Source organism: Typopeltis vanoorti, chromosome 23, assembly GCF_054136105.1.
Source record: "Typopeltis vanoorti isolate ZY-2024b chromosome 23, IOZ_Tvanoo_1.0, whole genome shotgun sequence".
Lineage (NCBI taxonomy): Eukaryota > Metazoa > Arthropoda > Arachnida > Uropygi > Thelyphonidae > Typopeltis > Typopeltis vanoorti.
This window is the reverse complement of record NC_143571.1, coordinates 54,141,315-54,163,852: the sequence shown is the minus strand read 5'-3', so window position 1 is coordinate 54,163,852 and position 22,538 is coordinate 54,141,315. Positions and strand designations below refer to the sequence as shown.

At 36.0% G+C, this 22,538-nt stretch overlaps 1 protein-coding gene across 1 annotated transcript; it reads left to right on the top strand.

The window, feature by feature from the left end:
* The first annotated feature begins 21,417 nt into the window (after nucleotides 1-21,417).
* On the top strand, nucleotides 21,418-22,224 carry LOC150093862 (uncharacterized). Its single transcript, XM_090412541.1, has 2 exons — nucleotides 21,418-21,553; nucleotides 21,722-22,224. Exons 1-2 carry the CDS (start codon nucleotides 21,418-21,420, stop codon nucleotides 22,222-22,224), a joined length of 639 nt encoding a protein of 212 aa, XP_090268667.1.
* The last annotated feature ends 314 nt before the right edge of the window (nucleotides 22,225-22,538 follow it).

Here is a 22,538-nt window from a genome sequence, read left to right as displayed (position 1 = left end):
TTCTGGGCCGTTCTTAGGATCTTTAAACCTTCCATCGTTGTATTCAGGGCTTTAGATGGTAGTTTTTCTGCTCACATGGCCAAACCATCGCAGTATTCTTTCTTGGATTTTGTCTATTATGTTTATTTCTTGTTTTAGTCGTTTCTTTGTCTTCATTTCTTAAACCATCCAGCAGAGATACTCCAAGTAATCTTCTTAGCCAACCCATTTCAGTAGTTAATAATTTTTTCTCTTCAGCCTTTTTGAGATTCCAGCATTCACTTCCATAGAGGAGTATTGGGAGGACCATTGTTTCATAGAATCTTACTTTTGTTACTTGTTTGATGTCTCTTGACTTCCTTATTAAGTCGTCCAAACGTTTGATGATGCTTGACTGATTCGTCTGTTTATATTTTTTGTAATTTCACCATTGTACTCAATAACTCCTCCAAGGTAGATGAAGTTTTCTACCTGCACTAGATTCTTACTATCAATTTCAATTTTCAGATTGGTGCTTCTTTTTCCTATTTGCATAATTTTTGTTTTGTCTATATTTATGTTTAATCCAGATTTTATAAACCCCCTCCTTTATTTTATCAGAAATTCTCTGTAGATTTTCTTCTGTGTTTGCAAGTGCAATGTTGTCTGCAAATTTTAAATTTGTTACATTTTTCCCATATATTTTGACTCCGGAGTCTTCATTGTTTAAGGCCTTACTGGTTGTTTCTTCCGGTGTAAGATTGAACGGGTCTGGTGACAGATTGCATCCCTGTCTTACTCCGCTCTCTGTGTGGAACCAGTTGGTTAAGGTGTCCTCCATTCCATTCCATTGAAGAGAAATGCGTTACATTTATTTTTGTTACGTTACAGGAATTATAGATCCGCTCGGAAGCACATAGTCTAGTGGCTATGCGCTTAAGGCTAAATACTATCAAAACAGGAATTATAAAATAGATTACTTTTCAGCTCTGTTAGAGAATTCTTGCATTAGTAGAACATTCATGTTGTTGCCACTGTACAATGAATCTGATATAACAAAGATAATCTCACTACTGTGTGAAGTCATAAAAATATGGAGAAATAAATAAATAAATATATATATATATATTTTTTTTTTTCGAAAATCAGATCATATTAGAAAAGTGGGCAATTTGTCAAACCTTTGATTAGTCTGCATATTAACACTAACCCTTCACGTAATTTGTCTCCCAATGAAAAGCAATCGAGTATGCAGTAGTGCCTATCGAATAAACTGATCGCTATATCAACTGTGAAAAGGAAAAATGAACTAAGTGCCGAATAAGTATTGCTTAGTAAGAAGTGTGTCTAACGATGTTTACAATTCATTGACTTTATTAAATGAGTCAGTTGTTTATTGGATTGATTCGACATTAGAGAGGTTTGATCGATAGGTTATTCTCTAGACTGGAACTGACTAACTCGATTTATTTGCTTTGGTATTTTTCTTCTTTTTGATATAAATAGTTATTGAGAAATTCGTCATAACAGTGCTTGGTTTCGTGTACGGTAGAAACCTTTCTCTCGCACGGTCGATAGGACACACTTCTTTCGGCTGGAGAAATATGGGTTCAAATCTGTCATGAATGCAACGAACCTTTTAGTCATTTCAAGTGAGGTTGAAAGTCATCTTTAGCTGGCTAGTGTTATAGAAAAGTCACGATTCGTTCTCCTGACACACTAATCAGGCCAACCATTATGAATCGTGAGGGTTTGTTGGGATATTTATTTAGGCTTCTGTTTCTTTTGATAAATTCTCGTATTACAAAATTTTTTGAAAGTCGGAAGAACTTCAGTATTACGAATGTACTCAGCATTTACCCGAAAAAGCTTTTTTTTTTTTTTTTTTTGTTCTACGGTACCAAAACATGTTTTAAAAATTAACGTTCATATCGCAGGAGATAAAAAAAAAAAAAAAAAACATTTGTATGTACGAAATCCCCATCAAACAACTGTAGTCAAGAAAAAAAAAGACAGTGAAGACAAACATCCCTATCCACAGAAGAACGTTCTTATTCAAGAGTAAAAAAGACATTCCTTATACAATAATACTGGATATATTTTTGAAACACAAATAAATAAAATAATTTTTGGTCAATAAGCTGTCACATAATCCGTTGCTAAAGCAACAAGAAGAACAAACAATTTTATAGCGCATTCCCAAATATGGTAACCCTCAATATGAGTATAAATTGCCTTTTTTTCCCCAATCCATTTCAGGCTATCTCCTAATTGTCGGTTGTAATGTTAAAATTGCAAAGAAACAAATGTTGAGATCTGAGCAAGGCATAAGTAACTTTTAATCATGGATTTGCATTGAAAAATAATTCTTGAACATATTTAAATGTTTTTCTCGAATTGAAACCAATCATCAAAAAATACATTGATATTTTGCATAAATATAATAAATATAATAAATTAAATATGATTTTGCATAAATGTCACTAATATTATTTTTAATAAATATTCTTCAATACTTTTTAAATCCAAAATTTTTTAAAATTATATGTATACACCTTTTACTTTTTTGTATATAAAATATATAATAATTGCTTATATGAGGGAATTGTATAGAGGAGCAGACGGATTCTTTCAATCCGATACCCTTGGAGGGTAATGGGTGGCAATGCTGTAGCCAATGAAGTTCTAACTGAGGCTCGTCTATTGCTGTTACCCTCCTGCCATGATCAGAGCTTTAATAGTTCAATAACACCTTAACCCTACACTGTCCTCTACAGATAACGGGGAAGATGAAAAGCATTCTTGCTTCGCCCCTTTAAGCCAGTCCATATATAAGGACTATAAGGAATTGTAGTGACATTTGTATCAAAATATATCTGAATCAACTTGTATCCAAATGTGGCACAATTTGACATTTTAATGGTATCGATTCAAAAGTGAAAACATGTAACTTGAACTGGAAGTTCAAGTATCAGAAATTTTAATTTTCCTGTCACCTTTTAAATAAGGAATGTCCTATAATGCTTACAAAATTACACAATCCCATCACATGATGTGATTCATGATAAATCGTATACACCTTTATTTGATGATGCTATTTCGTAGGTCCAAATGTAATTATAACAATATCATACTACTTAATATAAGCATATCATTTATGCTAAAATCACTGAAGAAAACTCTCTCAAACATGAAATTAAACCAATTGAATACTAGGTTTAGCGTTGAAAAAGAATCCCTATTACTAAATAGCACAGGAAAATATATGAACGAATTGTAATTGTACGCTAATAAATTCAAGACGGAGACCTTAAGGTTCACATAAATCCTAGATATTACCTGTAGAAGTTTGTAAATGAAAAAAAAAAGTGACAATAAGTCTTCCTTCTGTAGGGGAAAAAGAAACAGCGTTACATTTGGCTTATTAATTATTATTTGCGTGACAACGACTCTCTGGAGAGTATATGTAATTTCTAATTGTACACCATACAATTAGAAATGAGATGTTTAGAAATTACCTGTGGAAAATATTGTGGTATTTCAAAACAGAAGAAAAGGCCTACATGACGTAAATAAGAACAAGTGCAGACGTGAAGAACGTATTACGCACCTAGTTGCAAGTAATGGGTCAAACTTTCTCCACCACTACTCGGTGTTCCCCCCCCCCCCCCCGTAAGAGATACTTATTACAAAGGATGGCTAGAATGAATTCAAAGTACTTCCTTTAGAAATTAATAAAGATAGAGAAATAGTAGAGATCGCTATAAAATATTTTCTTTTTTCTTAAGATAAAAAATAATAAACAAATATCTCCTCTTACGATATTAATGTACTAGAAATACATAAAAAAATATTCAGTCATTATCACAAACATTAGGCTTTCTGATTTTTTTTTTTTTTCGAGAAGGTTTTTGATATTTATTTGAGATTTTACTTAAAAATATTCTAGAAACAATAACATTTTTATAAATTATAGCATCTAAATATTTACTTTTTAAGAATAAAATATATGTAAAATACCAGCTTATTTTGTATAAGCAAAATTAATTACAATTAAACGTCTCATGTTAATTTGTATAATTTATATACATTAACAGCTTAATACATGTAATAAAAAGTTAACAGTACATGTTTACACATCCACTCACACATTAATATGCATCTAGTAGATCTTATCATTTAACACGTAGGTTTTTATTATCTTTCAAAATTCTCTCGGGCAGAAGCTAAATAGAAATATAACATTTCTTTATTACAGAAATATAATAAAGGCGATTATTATTAAGTTGGAGTTTCATTAAAAAGTCTGGACTTTAAGAGATAAAATAGGTGTTAACTAAAGAAATTAGAGATTGTAGACTGAGGTTGCGTGGACATGTGAAAGAATGACAATGAGATAATTAATTCATTTATTTATTTATTAGTATATTCAAAATATAATGATATTTTCACGAAATAGTGAGTGAATTGTAAAACACTCATATATTTCAGTTATGGTTATCTCCAGAATCATAGAAACTGATAACGCAGAACGATAATAATATTGTACGTAAGCTCTTCGTATGATATATGTGACTCGAAATTACTATTTCTGTTAACGAGAAATGAAAAACAAAGACCAAATAAGAAACAAATATGAATTTTGGAGTCGTCCAATTCCGACGAACTATCATTTTCTGTTATTTGTTTATTCGAATAAATTTCGTATTCATGGTTCGTCGTAGTATAGCTAGAGGAACTAGAACTGGGTTTTTATGTCTCGGTAATGGTCCTTGCAGACTTCGGTCAGACAAAATGCAAGGAAAAAAAACAACGAAACATCTTTAAATGTAACGCAATAATGTAGAAAACCCTTCCAAATAAAGGCGATTGTGTTCGAGATTAATTTTCTAAGTGCCGCACTTATCCCTAGCTGGCTTCGTCTTGATATGAAATATGGCTGCCCGTTGCCATAGATACGGACACAAATGTTTCATATTTTAAAATAGCGCTGCTCTTTCGCTGTCTAGCAGGGAAAGGCAGGCTTGATTAAATATTTAATCCCTCTCCCTTCGATTACTTTTAACAATTGCTTACTGGGACAATAAATTTCTTGAAATTACCCTTTCTTGGGATACTTAAGACGTTTCGCAAAACTTTCAGAGAGCTTTGTCTTCCTTGTGTGTCACCGAAACGCATGTAAAAGTATCTTCCCATGCATCAACAGTATTCCGAGGTCCTCCGGTATTTGGGGGTGTCGCTGTGGATGTTCTGATTAAAGGGATTACTTACAAAGATCCCACTTTGAAGCTCTTAAAATTAAATGGCAATTGGCTGTCCTTTTTTTTTCCCCCTCTCAATATCCCTCCCTTCAATATCCTTTAGCAATTATTCCTTTCTGTTATTTCCTTTTTATTTGTGAATTCTTTTCTTTCAATTTTACACTCTGTGCTTTACACTTTACAGCCTACAAACACCAAACTGTTTGCGTTTGTTAATAATGTCGTCGCCATCTTGGAGAGAAGATGCAGCATTCTATAAAAACAATATTATACGCAGTCGGTAGGGTTGGTAAGGTTGGGTTATTTGAAATTAGGACAGAGGTCAACTGATAATATGAAGCGATAGGCGGGATTTGAACTCACCTTCATTTGTAAAGGGTGATAAAGGTTCTTCACCTCCTTCACGGGAATGAAAGCCAGGTCTTTTCAACCAAAGAGCATCGTTGATACTAACAGAAGCTCTGTTTGATTAGGAGTTAAGCAAATGTTACATTTTATATGCGGTTTATGCTTATTTGTGTCCACTTTATCTAAACCATTTATTCTTCTTCCTTTATCTGTCTCAACTAAGATTTACGATGCAATTTGGTCCACTATATCCGCAGATTTTTTTTCCCAGATTTCAATTTTTTTCTGTCTATTCAGAAAAGCATACAACGTCGCAATTTGAATCATATGTTTTATTAGAAGTTCAATATCAGTTTCAGATATTTCTGTCTGATACCGAATAGTATTTTCTTTTGATTAATTGCATCACAAAATATATGCTTACGTAAGTTTTACTACAAAATTCTATTTGTAGTAAAAGATATTAGTAAAAGATAGTAAAAATAGTACTGATAAGGATATCGCATATTTCGGGGATCAACCTAAAGCTATCTGAGTAAAAAATAAATAAAATAAATAAAATGAAATCAGAAATAAAATAGCCGGTGAGTGGAAAAACAAAAAGAAGACATGATCAAGAACTGTGTGTGTGTGTGTGTAGTTTTTTTTTTTTTTTTTCATTTTCATTTTTTTTTTTCCCCGCTTTGGCATCGTTTGGAATTTATCTATCGGAACTTCTCAATATTAGTGGATTGGAATTAAATAAATAATGATTACATTAAAATATGTTAATGTTATTGTGTTGGATCAACGACCTTACTAAATTTTTTTGTCTCTTTTTTGTTAAATTTTCCGATAGGATTGTATATTTTTTGCTAACTTCTCGAGAGAGAACGACTTTGTGAATAAGACGGATAAGGTATCATTGTGACAAAGTACTTCCATTCATCGTATTTGTTTAGACGGAATTCTTCTCCAAAAACACAACACAATCGGGAGAGAAGTGGTTCTGTTCTTTCCATTACTGTTCTTCTTTCTTAAGTTGTAAGAAACAGTTATTCTTAACTGATTCGTAGTTAACCTCTTGTAGGATGCTCCGGTTTGTCGTAATTACGAAATGTGTTTAAAATGAAAAAAAAAAAAAAAAGCACGTGATGAAGTATCGCACTCTAAACAAACATCTTTAAACAGTTCACTAGTTTCGAGTAAGTTGCCTGAATCAACTAATTAAAGATTCCTTCACTTATTGATAAATCACACGTGTTTAGTGGCTCAAGTGTGTGCGGTACGAGGCTAATTTATCACGACAAATCATGGCCCAACATTCTGTATACCGATTACTAAGCCATGAAGCAAGTGCAGCTTCTTTATTCCCGTTTGCCGTGAAATCATCGAAGTGTCTCTGACAGGTATCTGGATCGATGATTGTGACCACCAATTCATCGTCTTCTGACAGCTCGCAATAACCCTGTTGAGATATCCGCTGACGGAGACGATTCGTCATTGCTTATTATGAGATCTGTAAACTATTCCATCTCTGTCCGATTAGACTGTTTGCTAATAAATGTATCATTTGTTTCGTTTCTGCATGAAATTTGCTCGCTTCTCTGATGATTTGTTGCAGTGGATTATTAAAGAAATTTTTCTTCTGTTATTTTTACATACTGCAACTGTTATTTTCATGATAATTTAGGAGCATAATAACAAATCTAGTCATTATCGATTGTTTAGTTAACGAATGAACCATAGAAGTTTAATTGCGACTGCGCTAGCTCGTTGCCATGGAGATGTAGAGTGAACAATTAGACATCGCGGGTATGTCATTAATTTATTGTTATTAATATTTAGTGTCAAATTTGAAGAATGTAGATTGAAGTATCTTTCTATTCTAATGAATTTTGACGTTTCAAAGGAACGTGTCGTATAAGGTAATTCCAATTGTAGATTCAGTTCAAAGCAAGTGTGTTGAAATTCGTCAGTGAAGTCAATAAATAATAGGATTTTTTACTCTCGTAATGCATATTTTAGACAACAACTGTATTATGCTCAAGTACACAGACAGATATGTGCATAATTAAACATATTTCGTCTATATCTAAGATAAGTACATTTTTGTACCTGCTCAAAACAGGTAGTTGATTCTCATCAGAAAGAATAATGTAACGTCTTCAGAAAATAAATTAGAACTGCAAATAAATCCCACCAGACGGAGCCTAAGTAAAACTTGACGAAACAACTTGATAACTGAAATCACATAACTAAAATTAACGAACTTTGAACTCAATTGGTTGATGGACTGAGTCCTTGACTCTTCATTCCTTCACCTGTATTTTAGTTTGTGGGTGATGGGATTATTGTGGGTAATTTACCCGCTCATTGTGAGCATTGAGGCTGTATCAGCTTTCTCTTGCGATGGAGGATTTCGGTTTTTTTTATGTTTGAAACGATCTGAGGGTTTGTAGTCCGCTGCCTGTCGAATTAGTTGATTTGGGTGATTGTGAAGAATTTCTCTGCAATGCCTATCATGTAGGTCTTGATATCTGGAAGATTGGCTTTTTGGTGTAACTGGATGTTTCTGATGACCCACAGGGCATTAAATGCCTAAGAATGGCATTTATTATTTTGTCTGTAGTCTGTTGATTTTGCTTTTAGCTGTGTGAAAATTAATGAAAGTGAGTTAGTTTCGAATTCAAGACAATGGCATATAAAAAAGAAACAGGTGTATTAATATTGAGTACAACGACATAAAAAATTCAATAGCTTACAATTAAAATCTCAATATTCAAAGCATTACAAAATGTTTTATAAAAAGCAAAATATAATACGAATGATTTCATAAAATTCTTTGTCTAATTTATTCCTATGAAGAATATTATTAATGAATCATTCATCATCATCATCATCACGAACCATGGGCTCACTGCCCGTTGATGTCTGATGCCTGTTTCACTATCTTCTTCCACCTTTCTTTGTCCAGTGCACAGTGTCGCCGTTTTTGTACACCCATTCCACACCAGTCTTTTATATCGTCTATCCATTCTCTGTATGGTCTACCACTTCTGTTTAAACCATCCAAAATACCAAACATAAATGTCTTTATCTTCCGGTTCTCACTCATTCTACAGATGTATCCAAATAATTGCAGCTTCCATTTTATAATCTTATGCATTAGATTCTGTTTTGGTTGTATCTTCTGATAGAGCTCTTCATTGGTGATTTTCTGTACCCATCCTATTCTTAGAATCTTCCTGTAACAAGTTTTGTCAAATGCCAAAATTCTTTTTCTTGATTTCTTATTTATTACCCACATTTCAGATCCGTGCAGTACACCACTAAAGATGCATGTTTCCAGTACTCTTCATTTTGTTTGCAGGCTAATTACTTTACTTTTCCAGATGTTATCCATGGCCTTCAGATTTGTTCTTCCTATTTGCAATCCTGATCTTTATTTCTTTTTTACAGTCCAAGTCATATATCAATTTACTTCCCGAATATGTGAATTGTTCTACATTTTCTATATCAGTTCCATCCACTTGTATCTTTTGTTTCATGTTCTTCTCACCAAATACCACTGTTTTTGTTTTTTCAAAGTTCATAACAAGTCCAAATCTCTTCCCTTCCTCATTTAACAGTTCCAGTGTTTTTTGTAGTTCTCTTTCGTCTTCTTCAATAATAACAATGTCTTCTGCAAATCTCAGATTGTTAATTCTCATTCCGCGTACAGATATTCTTTTGGCATCATCCTTCAATTTGTCCATTGCTCTTTCTAAATGTGCGATGAAAATGCTTGGTGATATTGGTTCACCCTATCTAGTACCTCTGCTTGTTTTAAAGCATTTCCCCAAATCATCACCTATTCTAACTGCAGCAACTGCATTCTGATAAACATCTTTTAATATAGCTATTAGTTTTTTTATCAATTCCATAGGATTCCAGAACTGCTAATATCACTTTCTGGTCAATACTGTCAAATTCTTTCTGAAAATCAACAAAGCAAGTACATATGTTTTTGTGTTTTCTCCTAGCTTTCTCTGCTATTAACCTCATTGTCAAAATCTGTTGAATTGTAGTTCTATCCTTCCTAAATCCTGCTTGCTCGTCGGCAAGGTATGCTTCCAATTGTGTTCTCAATCTTTCTGTCAATATGATCATCATCACTTTACCAACGTGACTTATCAAGGCAATTGTTCCATAATGTTTACATTCTAGCTTATTTCCTTTCTTTTATAATGTTACTAATATTGATTTCACCCACTCCTCTGGCATTTCCCCTTCTTTCATTATTGTGTAATATTTACCATATTGCATAGTTGATGCATTTCTGTAACCATACTTTCACCACCATATTTAATCATTTCTCCAGTAATGTTATCGTTACCAGGACTCTTGTTGTGTTTTAGCCGTCCTATTGCTTTTTCTACCTCTCCTCTTAAAATGTCCATATCATGCTCATTACCTGGTGGTGATATCTGCTTCAATTCTTCAGTCAGTTTCCCAATGCTATCTGAATCTAGTTTTTCTTCATATAACTCACTACAGTATCTTGTCCACCACTGTACAATTTTTTCTTTATTCATCAATACTTTGCCTTTTTCATCTTTAATTGTGGTCTGTTTTGGTTGTCACTTTCTATTAATGGTTCCGATCATTTTCTATACCTCCCTTGTTTTATGCTGTCCATAGTACTGTTCTATATTGTTGCATTGGGCTTCTAACCATTTCATCTTAACCATTCTGACTTCTTTTTTTCACCTCATTACACTTTCTTCTATATTGCTCTTCTATTTGTTCTGATGTATCCCTTCTTATCTTCAACATTCTTTTCTCCTGTACTAACATCAGTGTTTCTTGTGTAATCCATTTCTTCTTGATCTTCTCTTCTTCTGGTACTGTTTCTTCAACTGCATCTTCTATCGCCTTCATTACTCTTTTCACTCTTAAATTCGAGTTTTTTTCTTTCTCCACACTTTTAAGTTTCTCTTCTAACACTGTTCTGTACCTTCTTCCTATTTCTGCTTCACTTATTCGTGCTGTATCTCTTCTATTCTGATGTTGGGGTTTATATTTCTTTTTTAATTGCAACTTGATGTTTGCAATCACTAAACTATGGTCCGAGTCTACGTTCGCTCCTTGAAAAGTTGGACATTGCTGTACTGATGTTATCCATCTTCTTTTAATCATAATCATATCAATCGTATTATTGGTTTTCTCATCATTTGATCACCACGTCCATTTTCTACACTCCTTTTGTTGGAATCTTGTGTTACAGATCATCATCTCGTGGTCCACAGCAAATTCTAAGATTTTCTAAGAAATTCCAAGAAATGAACGAGGTGAAAAATTCATTTCTTTCTCCGAAACCATATTTTCCCATGACTCTTTCCCAACCATCATTATCTATTCCAACTTTGGCATTCCAATCTCCTTCAATAATTAGCACATCTTGCTTTGGTATTGTTTCTATTGTCTCTGTCAAATCTTTGTAGAATAAGTCAATATCCTTATCTGTGTGTCAGATGTGGATGCATATATCTGGACTATTGATATGGTGAATGGCTTTGCCTGAAATCTTGTTACTATGATTCGTTCATTAACTGGTTCTTAGCCTAACAGTGCCTTTCGAGCTCTTTTGCCAAGAAGGAAGCCAACTCCCGCTTCGTGCATGGTGTCGTGTCCTGACCATATTACTTCGCATCCATTGATCTCTCCAGATGATGTCCATCACACTTCCGCCAGTCCTAGTATATCACACCGATATCTCTTCATTTCCTCACGAAGTAGTTCTAATTTTCCTGACATCCAGAGTGTCCGCACATTCCACGTTCCTACTGATAACAGTTCTGTTAGTTTCCTTTTCTGTATCCCACTTTTCGATCCAACTCCGATCGCTCGATTGGTATCGCGGGCCTTGTTTATCCGAGCGACTCCCGAGCCGGCATGTTGTAGCTGTTGGTTGTATAGGCATCAGATAACAATCGTGTTTTTTCTTTACGGTCAGAGCATCGACACTTATCTGACCGACCCTCCTCCCTTTATCCAGGCTTGTGACTGGCACGAGACCCCTAAGGATCCCATGGCGGAGTTATTATATAACAATGAATCATTGTTATATAATACATCTACGCCCTGTAAAAATACTTTGACGTCTCCAATATATACTTGGAATATGTGCATTACATGATTATTAATAGTGTAAAGTATTATTAAATAAGAGTTCACACATCTTAGATTTAGCTGGCACGTGGGTGGCTTGAATTCAACCTATTAGAACTTGGATCCGTATGAATATTTCCATGTGTTACATCTCCATCACAGTGCCTTCTATGAATTATCCAGCGAACTATTCATATATATTTCCCTGTACACGAATATATTTACAAATATATCAGATGATGAGCTAGCATACGTTTTAAGGTTAGAGGAAAGAAAAACAAAAACAGCATTTTTCTCAATGACTAGGGGAGGGTTAACTTGTGTCAGTAAACAGAAATCGAGCATTTTATTTTATTTACATAAATATGGTATGCAGACATATCCTTGCAGATGTAAACTTCATAAGGTTGGTAGAGAAACAGTCCACACAAGGGATGATTTCGTTGTCTCTATGCGTATTCATTCTTTGTGTATTGTTTATGAATATAAAGTATGCCTGAGTCTTTGCTTGAGGTCTGGAGAAACAATAATGATATCTTGCTCTTGGCGCTGAACTTTATTTCTATATGTTAGTGTAGAGAAAGTCTGTAAAAGCGATATTTATATGTCATAGATGGACATGCGACTAGAAAGTAAAGAAATAGCGAACAACGTTTGCATTTTTTTAAATGAAAAAAAAATAATAAAAACAAGATTCTCATGCTGGGAGTCACGCAATAAAAAATACAAAAGATAAACAAGAAAGAAAATAAACAAAAAAAAAATGTTTTTTTTTTTATTTTATTTTATTTTTCTTGGGAGTCTAAAGAAAGTTGGAAATACTAGCACGGAAATTTAAAAAGAAATAAGAAAGAACAGTTTTCTGTGTGTTCACAATATCTCAACGCTAGCGCGCACAAGTAACTCAGTCTTTCATTACACGAAGTGTCTAAGAAGTAATTACTGTGTCTTTGTTTAGAGAAGATTTTTATAATTAATGAATCTTTCTGCTTCTTCCTGCGCAGTTTTTCCTGTTCCACAAGCTAAGAAAGGGAGGAAACACTACACATGTTCTACAGATGCGGGCGATTCATCGTAGCAAAACAATTTCCAAGAAAATTTGAATTTTTACGTCCCTCCCTCCCAACGTATCACGCGCTTTCACGGCCTCACAGCACGGGAGTGAAGGCTTTTTATTTATTTATTATTTGCGTTTTCGAAAAATGAACTCTTGCTGTTTGTGAAATAAGTTCAAGAATGATAATCGGGTAGGCGACAACTTCCGATCTACTTATGTAGAATTCATTTTCAAGAAAAATTGAAAATATTTTTCTTGGAGTTGCAAAGGTTATTACGCAAATCGGGTCTTTCAAAGAAAAGTTTAGATTTTTTTTTTTTTGAGGGGGGGGGTTACATGATAATTATTGTTTAAATTTAAATAATACCGACAACTCAAATAGAATAATACATTGAAGTGAGCCTAATAGGCGCTTCTGAATTTTGCGATATATTCTTAAATAAAACTTTACGGTATTCTCAGATGTCAACAGCTTAACAAGATCAAGCTGAACTTAGGTCAGTTTACTTTTAACGGTTTCTGACTAAACTTGATACTAAACACGAATATTTATGTGGTTTACTAAATCTTAATTTCATAATCTAGTATTGAGAGCACACGTTTCTAAACATAAAATTGCCATAAAATAAGCTTTGGTCATTTCATTAAACCTGTCTCATGTTTAGAAACATGTGCTCTCAATACCGGAAATTTAAAATTAGCATTGTTTTGTTGATTTCAGTAAAACATTTCAGTTACTAAAAAATTATAGTAATTCATTAAACAATACTACCAATTGCTCAGATATGCGGTATGCCTATATCATCATGTAAAACATACGACTAATTTCTAACTGTCTAATTATATTTTAATTAATTGCATATGATTGCTTATTATTGAACAAAGATTAAAAAATAATATACTTTTTTGATAATTATAAATTATTTTCTAATTATTAAATAATCTTTTAATATCACTTTCAAATTCAATGAATTTTAGTAATCAGTTAACACACCTTTTTATTATTTGTACATAAAAATATGAGGTGGCATTGGTTCGAAGAATAATCGGGGGAGTGAGATGCGGTGATTGATTTTCAATCCAATACCCTTGGAGGGTAATGGATAGCAATTCTGTAGCCAATGAAGTCTAACTGAAGCTCGGCTATTGCTGTTACCCTCCTGCCATGATCAGAGCTTTAATTAATAGCTCATTAACACCTTATCCCTACACTGTCCTCTACAGATAACGGGGAAGATGAAAAGCATTCTTGCTTCGCCCCTTTAAGCCAGTCCTTATAAGGACTATATATAATAATCGGGGGAATCAATCGCCCGTGAGATGCGGTGATTGATGATTGATTCATTCAATCCAATACCATTGAAGGGTAATGGATGGCAATGCTGTTGCCAATGAAGTTCTAACTGAGGCTCGGCTATTGCTGTTACCCTGCCATGATCAGAGCTTTAATTAATAGCCCTATAAAACCTTATCCCTACACTGTCCTCTACAGATAACGGGGAAGATGAAAAGCATTCTTGCTTCGCCCCTTTAAGCCAGTCCTTATAAGGACTATAAGTAATAATAGATGGAATGGAAATCGACCATGAGAAGCGGTGATTAATTAATACCTTTGGAGGGTAATGGATGGCAATGTTGTAGCCAATGAAGTGTAACTGAGGTTCGGCTGTTGCTGTTACCCCCTGGGGCGCAGAGATTCGAGAGTTTGAGTATGCTCTCTTAAGGTTTTACCTTAAGGGACCAATTTGAGTCTCCTGAGAAAGTGTTCTCCGGCATGGCCTGCTGAGGGGATTTGTCGATAAATGCTTTTCTTCGGAATATGAGCGGTTCTGCTCGGTAGTGGTGTGTGGGTGGAAGGCCATCACTGAGTGGAGCCAACGCTTAAATGGACGGTCTTTCGCCCACGATTGAGTGGCCTAGGGATCGTCCGAATTTTTAGAGACAGCTTTACCTTTAAATATGGCAATGCTGTAGTCAATGAAGTTCTAACTGAGGCTCGGTTATTGCTGTTACCCTCCTGCCATGATCAGAGCTTTAATAGCTCAATAATACCTTATCCCTACACTGTCCTCTATAGATAACGGTGAAGATGAAAAGAATTCTTGCTTCTCCCCTTTAAGCCAGTCCTTATAAGGTCATAAAAAAGTAATAATAGATTGAGTGGTATGGAAGCATAATCGACCTTGAGATGCGGCGATTAATACCCTCCAAGGGTATTAATCGCCGATGGCAATGCTGTACCAGTGAACTTTAACTGAGGCTCGGCTGTTGCTGTTACCCCCTGGGCGCGGAGATTCGGCAGTTTGAGTTCGCTCTCTTAAGGTTTTTGCCTTAAGGGAGCAATTTGAGTCTCTGGGGAAAGTGTTCTCCGGCACGGCCCGGTGAGGGGCTTTGTCGGTGAATGCTTTTCTTCGGAATATGAGCGGTTCTACTCGGTAGTGGTGTGTGGGTGGAAGGTCATCACTGAGTGGAGCCAACGCTGAGATGGACGGTCTGTCGCCCACAATTGAGTGGCCTAGGCAATGCTGTAGCCAATGAAGTTCTAACTGAGGCTCAGCTATTGCTGTTAACCTCCTACCATGATCAGGACTTTAATATTGCTGTTACCCTCCTGCCATGATCAGAGCTTTAATAGCTCAATAATACCTTATCCCTACACTGTCCTCTATAGATAACGGTGAAGATGAAAAGAATTCTTGCTTCTCCCCTTTAAGCCAGTCCTTATAAGGTCATAAAAAAGTAATAATAGATTGAGTGGTATGGAAGCATAATCGACCTTGAGATGCGGCGATTAATACCCTCCAAGGGTATTAATCGCCGATGGCAATGCTGTACCAGTGAACTTTAACTGAGGCTCGGCTGTTGCTGTTACCCCCTGGGCGCGGAGATTCGGCAGTTTGAGTTCGCTCTCTTAAGGTTTTTGCCTTAAGGGAGCAATTTGAGTCTCTGGGGAAAGTGTTCTCCGGCACGGCCCGGTGAGGGGCTTTGTCGGTGAATGCTTTTCTTCGGAATATGAGCGGTTCTACTCGGTAGTGGTGTGTGGGTGGAAGGTCATCACTGAGTGGAGCCAACGCTGAGATGGACGGTCTGTCGCCCACAATTGAGTGGCCTAGGCAATGCTGTTGCCAATGAAGTTCTAACTGAGGCTCGGCTATTGCTGTTACCCTGCCATGATCAGAGCTTTAATTAATAGCCCTATAAAACCTTATCCCTACACTGTCCTCTACAGATAACGGGGAAGATGAAAAGCATTCTTGCTTCGCCCCTTTAAGCCAGTCCTTATAAGGACTATAAGTAATAATAGATGGAATGGAAATCGACCATGAGAAGCGGTGATTAATTAATACCTTTGGAGGGTAATGGATGGCAATACTGTAATAATGAAGTTTAACTGAGGTTCGGCTGTTGCTGTTACCCCCCTTGGGGGCTGAGATTCGAGAGTTTTGAGTTAGCACTCTTAAGGTTTTTGACTTAAGGGAGCAATTTGAGTCTTCTGAGAAAGTGTTCTCCTGCACGGCCCGCTGAGGCGCTTTGTCGGTGAATGCATTTCTTCGGAATATGAGCGGTTCTGCTCGGTGGTGGTGTGTGGGTGGAAGGCCATCACTGAGTGGAGCCAACGCTTAAATGGACGGTCTTTTGCCCACGATTGAGTGGCCTAGGGATCGTCCGAATTTTTAGAGACAGCTTTACCTTTAAATATGGCAATGCTGTAGTCAATGAAGTTCTAACTGAGGCTCGGTTATTGCTGTTACCCTCCTGCCATGATCAGAGCTTTAATAGCTCAATAATACCTTATCCCTACACTGTCCTCTATAGATAACGGTGAAGATGAAAAGAATTCTTGCTTCTCCCCTTTAAGCCAGTCCTTATAAGGTCATAAAAAAGTAATAATAGATTGAGTGGTATGGAAGCATAATCGACCTTGAGATGCGGCGATTAATACCCTTGGAGGGTATTAATCGCCGATGGCAATGCTGTACCAGTGAACTTTAACTGAGGCTCGGCTGTTGCTGTTACCCCCTGGGCGCGGAGATTCGGCAGTTTGAGTTCGCTCTCTTAAGGTTTTTGCCTTAAGGGAGCAATTTGAGTCTCTGGGGAAAGTGTTCTCCGGCACGGCCCGGTGAGGGGCTTTGTCGGTGAATGCTTTTCTTCGGAATATGAGCGGTTCTACTCGGTAGTGGTGTGTGGGTGGAAGGTCATCACTGAGTGGAGCCAACGCTGAGATGGACGGTCTGTCGCCCACAATTGAGTGGCCTAGGCAATGCTGTAGCCAATGAAGTTCTAACTGAGGCTCAGCTATTGCTGTTAACCTCCTACCATGATCAGGACTTTAATATTGCTGTTACCCTCCTGCCATGATCAGAGCTTTAATAGCTCAATAACACCTTATCCCTACACTGTCCTCTACAGATAACGAGGAAGATGAAAAGCATTCTTGCTTCGCCCCTTTAAGCCAGTCCTTATATATGGACTATAAGTAATAATAGCGAAAATATAACAGAATTTTTTGTAGCTGCAATGCAGCGAGACTATGTTGAATTATGGAAACAACCGCGCGCTATTTCAATAATTGTGTTTATTTATAGTTCCGTATGATAAAGAAATATTGTATTTTGTTAAGCCATGGCAGCCAAACAATAGTTTAAATTTTTTATAGATGCATCACCCGAGTAACTGATTTTTCTGTAGCTATGTATTTACATTGCAAAACGAATTAACTTTATAATGGGAAGAAATACCACTGAAATGAATATCAAGCCCTTCTTGTTATTCACTATGTACAAAATAATTTAGCCTACCTCATATTTTTAAACAATCAAGTCTGTTTGCTCTTATTGCATATTTCAACAATGCCAAACTCGCAATCACGTGATTCCTATTATTAAATTGTTCTCTTGCGTGCTTTAAGCAAACGCATTACTTAAAAAAAAATAACAAATAAAACTGCATCAGCTAAATCGTAAAAAGAAAAGTAAATCTTGTCCCAATGCATTTCAAATATTTCCAGCTATGCAATTCTATTTTATCAGTTGTCTTCAGGCAATTAATTCCATTTAAAAAATTGCAACGTAGCTATTAAAAACAAATGTCAGAATGAAAATAAAGTGCTTTTAAAGTATGTTAAAAGAAACCTTTTTTTACTTCTCTCCACCGATGTGGTCTTCTTCTGAAGCGATGGATTCCAAAAGAGATTTTCAATTCAGCTTTTGACATTCATAGGATATCTTGACGATGTCGAAAAGCAGCGGCGTCTTTATGTAAGATGCTTTAGCTACTTTTTTTTTTTGCTGAAAGCATTCTCTAGATTGCATACATGAATCAGCAGCTCCCAATGGAAATATTTTGGGATGGCCAATTGCTCGTGTAGTCTTGGTGACGCGGAATATGCGAAGTAATCAAAAAAAAAAAAAAAAAACCTTACGAATTGAGCACGCGGTATAGCAGCAAAGGGGATTAGAGAAAATGGAGGCTGGCGACTGAATGAATGTATTGGTAGAAGAGGTAAAACGCCAACGTTAATTTCCCATGGGCGATTTCGTCTTAGAAATGATTAAACCTGATTATTACATAACAGCGGATGTCATCACATGACTACCAATCTAATTCTAATTGGTAGTTACACCATTTCTTTGATGTGACAAAGTAAACGCGAGCAACTTAGATTTCTCCGTCAGGCGCCTTTATGGCCAGGTGATAAGAGCGGCATGTTCCCTTAGGTTGAAAGAACCCGGGTTCGAATCCCTTCAAAAAAAAGAAGGGAAAAGGATTGTTGTTGTTTTCTATGTTTAAAGCACCTCAAGTATTATTAACTGTGTGTGTGTGTGTGTGTGTGTGTGTGTGTGTGTGTGTGTGTGTGTGTGTGTGTGTGTGTGTGTGTGTGCGTGCGCGGGCGCGCGGGTGTGTTTTGCAGGAATGGCATCCCAGTATGAGGACGGTTGAATCACTTTCAGTTGAAAAGTCCTTGGATTCGGTTTCCAGTCGTAAGGCTTCTGGTTCGCATCCCGCCATGGGTGATGTTTGTGATTGTCTTTAGAGATGATTTTCATCACTCGGTGTGACAGTACTGCTCGCTTATTGGTGGCACTTGAAAAAATTCCATGTTTTGTGTGGAGCAGGGTTTCCGAACTATGTAAAAATAAATAAAAAATATATTTAATTAAAAAAAAAACTCATCTTCTTAAGCCGCAGACAGTTACACCTTCCAGAAGTGGGAGACAAACAGAAAAGATGGGACTGAATCCTACCAACCGTAGGGCATTGCTGTTGTCAAGCCATTGATGCTCAGAAGCGAGGGATTTTCAATTATGAAGTGAATTGGATAATATCGCACGAATAATGAAGGATTTTTCTCCAGTGAAATTTCAGTTCCGAAAATAAAGCTTCTTTCCCCAATATGTAAGCAGATAACTAAATGAGAACTGATATAAAAGCATCTGGTAGCTTGAATCAATTAAGGATTATTAATTAAGGACTAATCTGACATACCCAAACTTATGTATTCATTAACTTTGTTTTTCTATTTTCTCGTGACCGTTAACATCTCTTTTAAAAGTAAAACTGACGTCATAATGACGTAATAATAGGTCGTCATTATTCTTCCAGTGCTGCCATTATTAAGTCAGATATTTCTACAGACTAGTTCAGCTGATACAAGCGACGTCTTTTGGTAGGAACTGGATTAAAATACTATCTAGAACACGACAAACCTTTATAAAGGTTTTCCGATCCCATCAGAAATTAAGTCAGCCATACGCAAAAGGGGGGATTTTTCTAGCCGTCAGTCGCAACTAGCACTACGAGATATGTTTCGATGCTTCAAAAGTTAGCGAATAAAATGTGAATGAAATGAGTTTATGAGACTGAGGTGTGTTTGTCGGCGGGGTATCTATTAAATAGATCGACTTCTTCTCGATAACATCGTACATTTTAGGGAAGTTTTTGGTGCATCATCCGAAATGTGAAAACAATATTCCAAAGTTGACAGGATTTGGAATTTCTACTGATTACTAAAATCGAACGTTGTTATAGCCTTTTTTATTTTATCTTCGTTTTAACAACCTCAAAGTATTAATAAATGCTTTAAAGTTATTACATTGAAATGAATGTGACAACAAAACATCAAATCAAAGGCGATTTCGAATCACGATTCCACAATTTACACTACAACTTGCAATGAGGCTCCCAATGGAATGTATTTAAAAGGTAAAAATAAATAAATAATTTTCCAAGGCGATGTCCTCGTATTCTAGCATTTGACGCAGTAAATTCCGTCAATATTTGCTGGGTCATATTTCCATGGGTGATGAGCAAACTGCTTCAAACGGTCATCCTTTCTTAGCAATTCCTTTCTTTAGACTTTTACGCATAAAAAGTTCGTAATCAACGAAAACAAACACAACTAAACAACTTCATAAATATTCACAATTAAAGTTAAATGAACTTTAGTTCTCATGAAAGATTGGAAACATTTCGAGGTCTCACCAATGTGTTCCCCCTCTGAAATAGTCAGCTGAGGTTACGGGAATTTGTTTCGTGTTTAGTTTAGAGCAAGCTTGCTTTCCTTTCGTCTCCCTCTTGTATTTTACTTCTAGTTTGTTTTCTGTCTCCCTTATTGTTGCCCCGTTCCATCTCTGCATAAACTTTTCCCAATGTTTTTTCTTTCCGTGTTACTATCATTCTCTTTCTAGTTTACTATCTTTCATTCGATAGTTTCATCTGTGCTCTCTTTCCCCTAGTTCTTTATATATTCGTTCGTTCTGTTTATATTTCTGTTTTTTTTTCTCTTTTCGGTCGCTTCGTTTTAGAGGTTCGCTCTATTATTTGAGCGAACGCTATCATTCCGTCCGTGATGTCTTTCCGACTGCATGAACAAATTGGTTAATGGATGATCCTCATTTTGATGAAGTAAATTTAAATTTTAAGACTTTGAGGGAAATTGGTTTTATTTTATTTTACGTCAAGTGATTTATTTTGTGTATCATTAACGGAAGCAGTATAGCTACTCTGGGAAGTGGATAATTCCAATCGAAATATTCCCCTCCTCCACTGAACGTAATCTCTCCTTGCATCCCCCCCCACATTAAAGCAGCCTTTGAGCAACGGGGATCTTCCCATAACAGACGCCCCTGTAAACATTCTGTTGTGCAACCACTTACTAACTTGTTCTGTCCATCTTTCTTCTAGCTCTTGATGTATATTTCTGTCCTTTTCCCTCCAGAGGTCGCGCGCGGACTGGGAGTCCGCACGTTTGCTTTTTTGCGTATATTTCTAAAGCGGCTGGTTACATCCAGTTGTGCGTTTATGTAGCTTCGTATGTAGGCAGGATATATGTTAGTGTAGAATATTACGTTGATGCGATCAAAACTGTTCCCACTGAGACACTGCGCAGTCACAGATCCCACGCGACCCTTAGTGTTATAAGAATAAGCGGTCATCAAAATTTTTAAAATTGATAAGTACTTGTAAATTATTTATATTTTTACATACAGGCTTATATATTTACACAGGAAATATATTTTGTATATACATATATATCCATTTTATATATGTTTGTATATAATTGCAATATAGTAAATTATATTCTCTTTAGGTAAAATAAATTGGGCGACTATGAGAAGGAACAAGAACGATTACAGAAGCTGATGAATGAATGCTTCGCTAATGACGAGGATGAAGATGTTTCAAACAATGATGTTAGTTCAGAGAAGGAAGTACAATGTAGAAGAAATAAGTGGCAGCGAAACCGAGCAAGAAGACGATGGGATGTCATTAGAAGTAGCCGAAGATAACCCAGAGAGTTTGGAGGATAGATTCTTTCAGGGAAAAGACGGAACTTTATAGAGAGCAGTACCACGAACTAACAAACGTATTAGGCCTGAGAGATACAATATAATCAAAGAATCATCTGGCCCTAAAAACGACACTCAAAATTTGTCACCTCTTAATATTTGGAATTATTTTATAGGCGATTCTATTTTATCGATTATTTTGGAAAACACGAACAAGTATATTGAAAGTTTAGCTAGTAATTACACTCGAGAACGAGACGCCAAGTTTACAAGTCTGAATGAAATACGGGCTTTAGTTGGACTTCTATATAATGCTGGTACATATAAAGCAAACCATTTGAATTTAGAAGATATTTTTGGAAGTAATGGTAAAGGCATTGAAATATTTCGACTAACAATGTCGGTGAGGCGATTCAAATTCCTTTTGAGGTGTTTGAGATTTGATGATAAGAGTATACGTGAAGAAAGAAAAAAGTTAAACAAATTGGCAGCTATTCGTGAAGTTTTTGATCTATTTGTTACAAAGTGCAAAGATGGATACAATCCAGGTGCATTCGTTACAATCGATGAAAAGTTGGAAGGTTTTCGAGGAAAATGTTCATTTCGCCAATACATACCAAGTAAACCGAATAAATATGGTATTAAAATATTTGCATTATGTGATGCTAGAATGTACTAGAATGGTGTCTGAGGGAGAAGAAGGTGCCGGAGAAATATGTCAGGTTGTTGCGGGAAATGTACAGAAATGTGAAGACAAGTGTTCGGACCTGTCTGGGACAGACAAAAAGTTTTCAAGTAACAGTTGGCTTGCATCAAGGGTCAGCATTAAGTTCGTTTCTGTTTAATATTGTGATGGAGGTGATAACAGAGGAGGTGAGAGAAGATGCGCCTTGGACAATGTTGTATGCAGATGACATCTTGCTGTGTGTAGATTCAAGAGAAGAAGCGGGAACTAAACTGGAAAGATGGAAAAAAGTACTGGAAGAGAGAGGT

Excerpts from the sequence above, each read along its gene's own strand:
- LOC150093862 (XM_090412541.1), top strand. The coding sequence starts at position 21,418 with ATGACGAGGATGAAGATGTTTCAAACAATGATGTTAGTTCAGAGAAGG. Across the intron at positions 21,554-21,721 it reads AGCCGAAGATAACCCAGAGA|GCGATTCTATTTTATCGATT; the intron begins GTTTGGAGGATA and ends ATTATTTTATAG.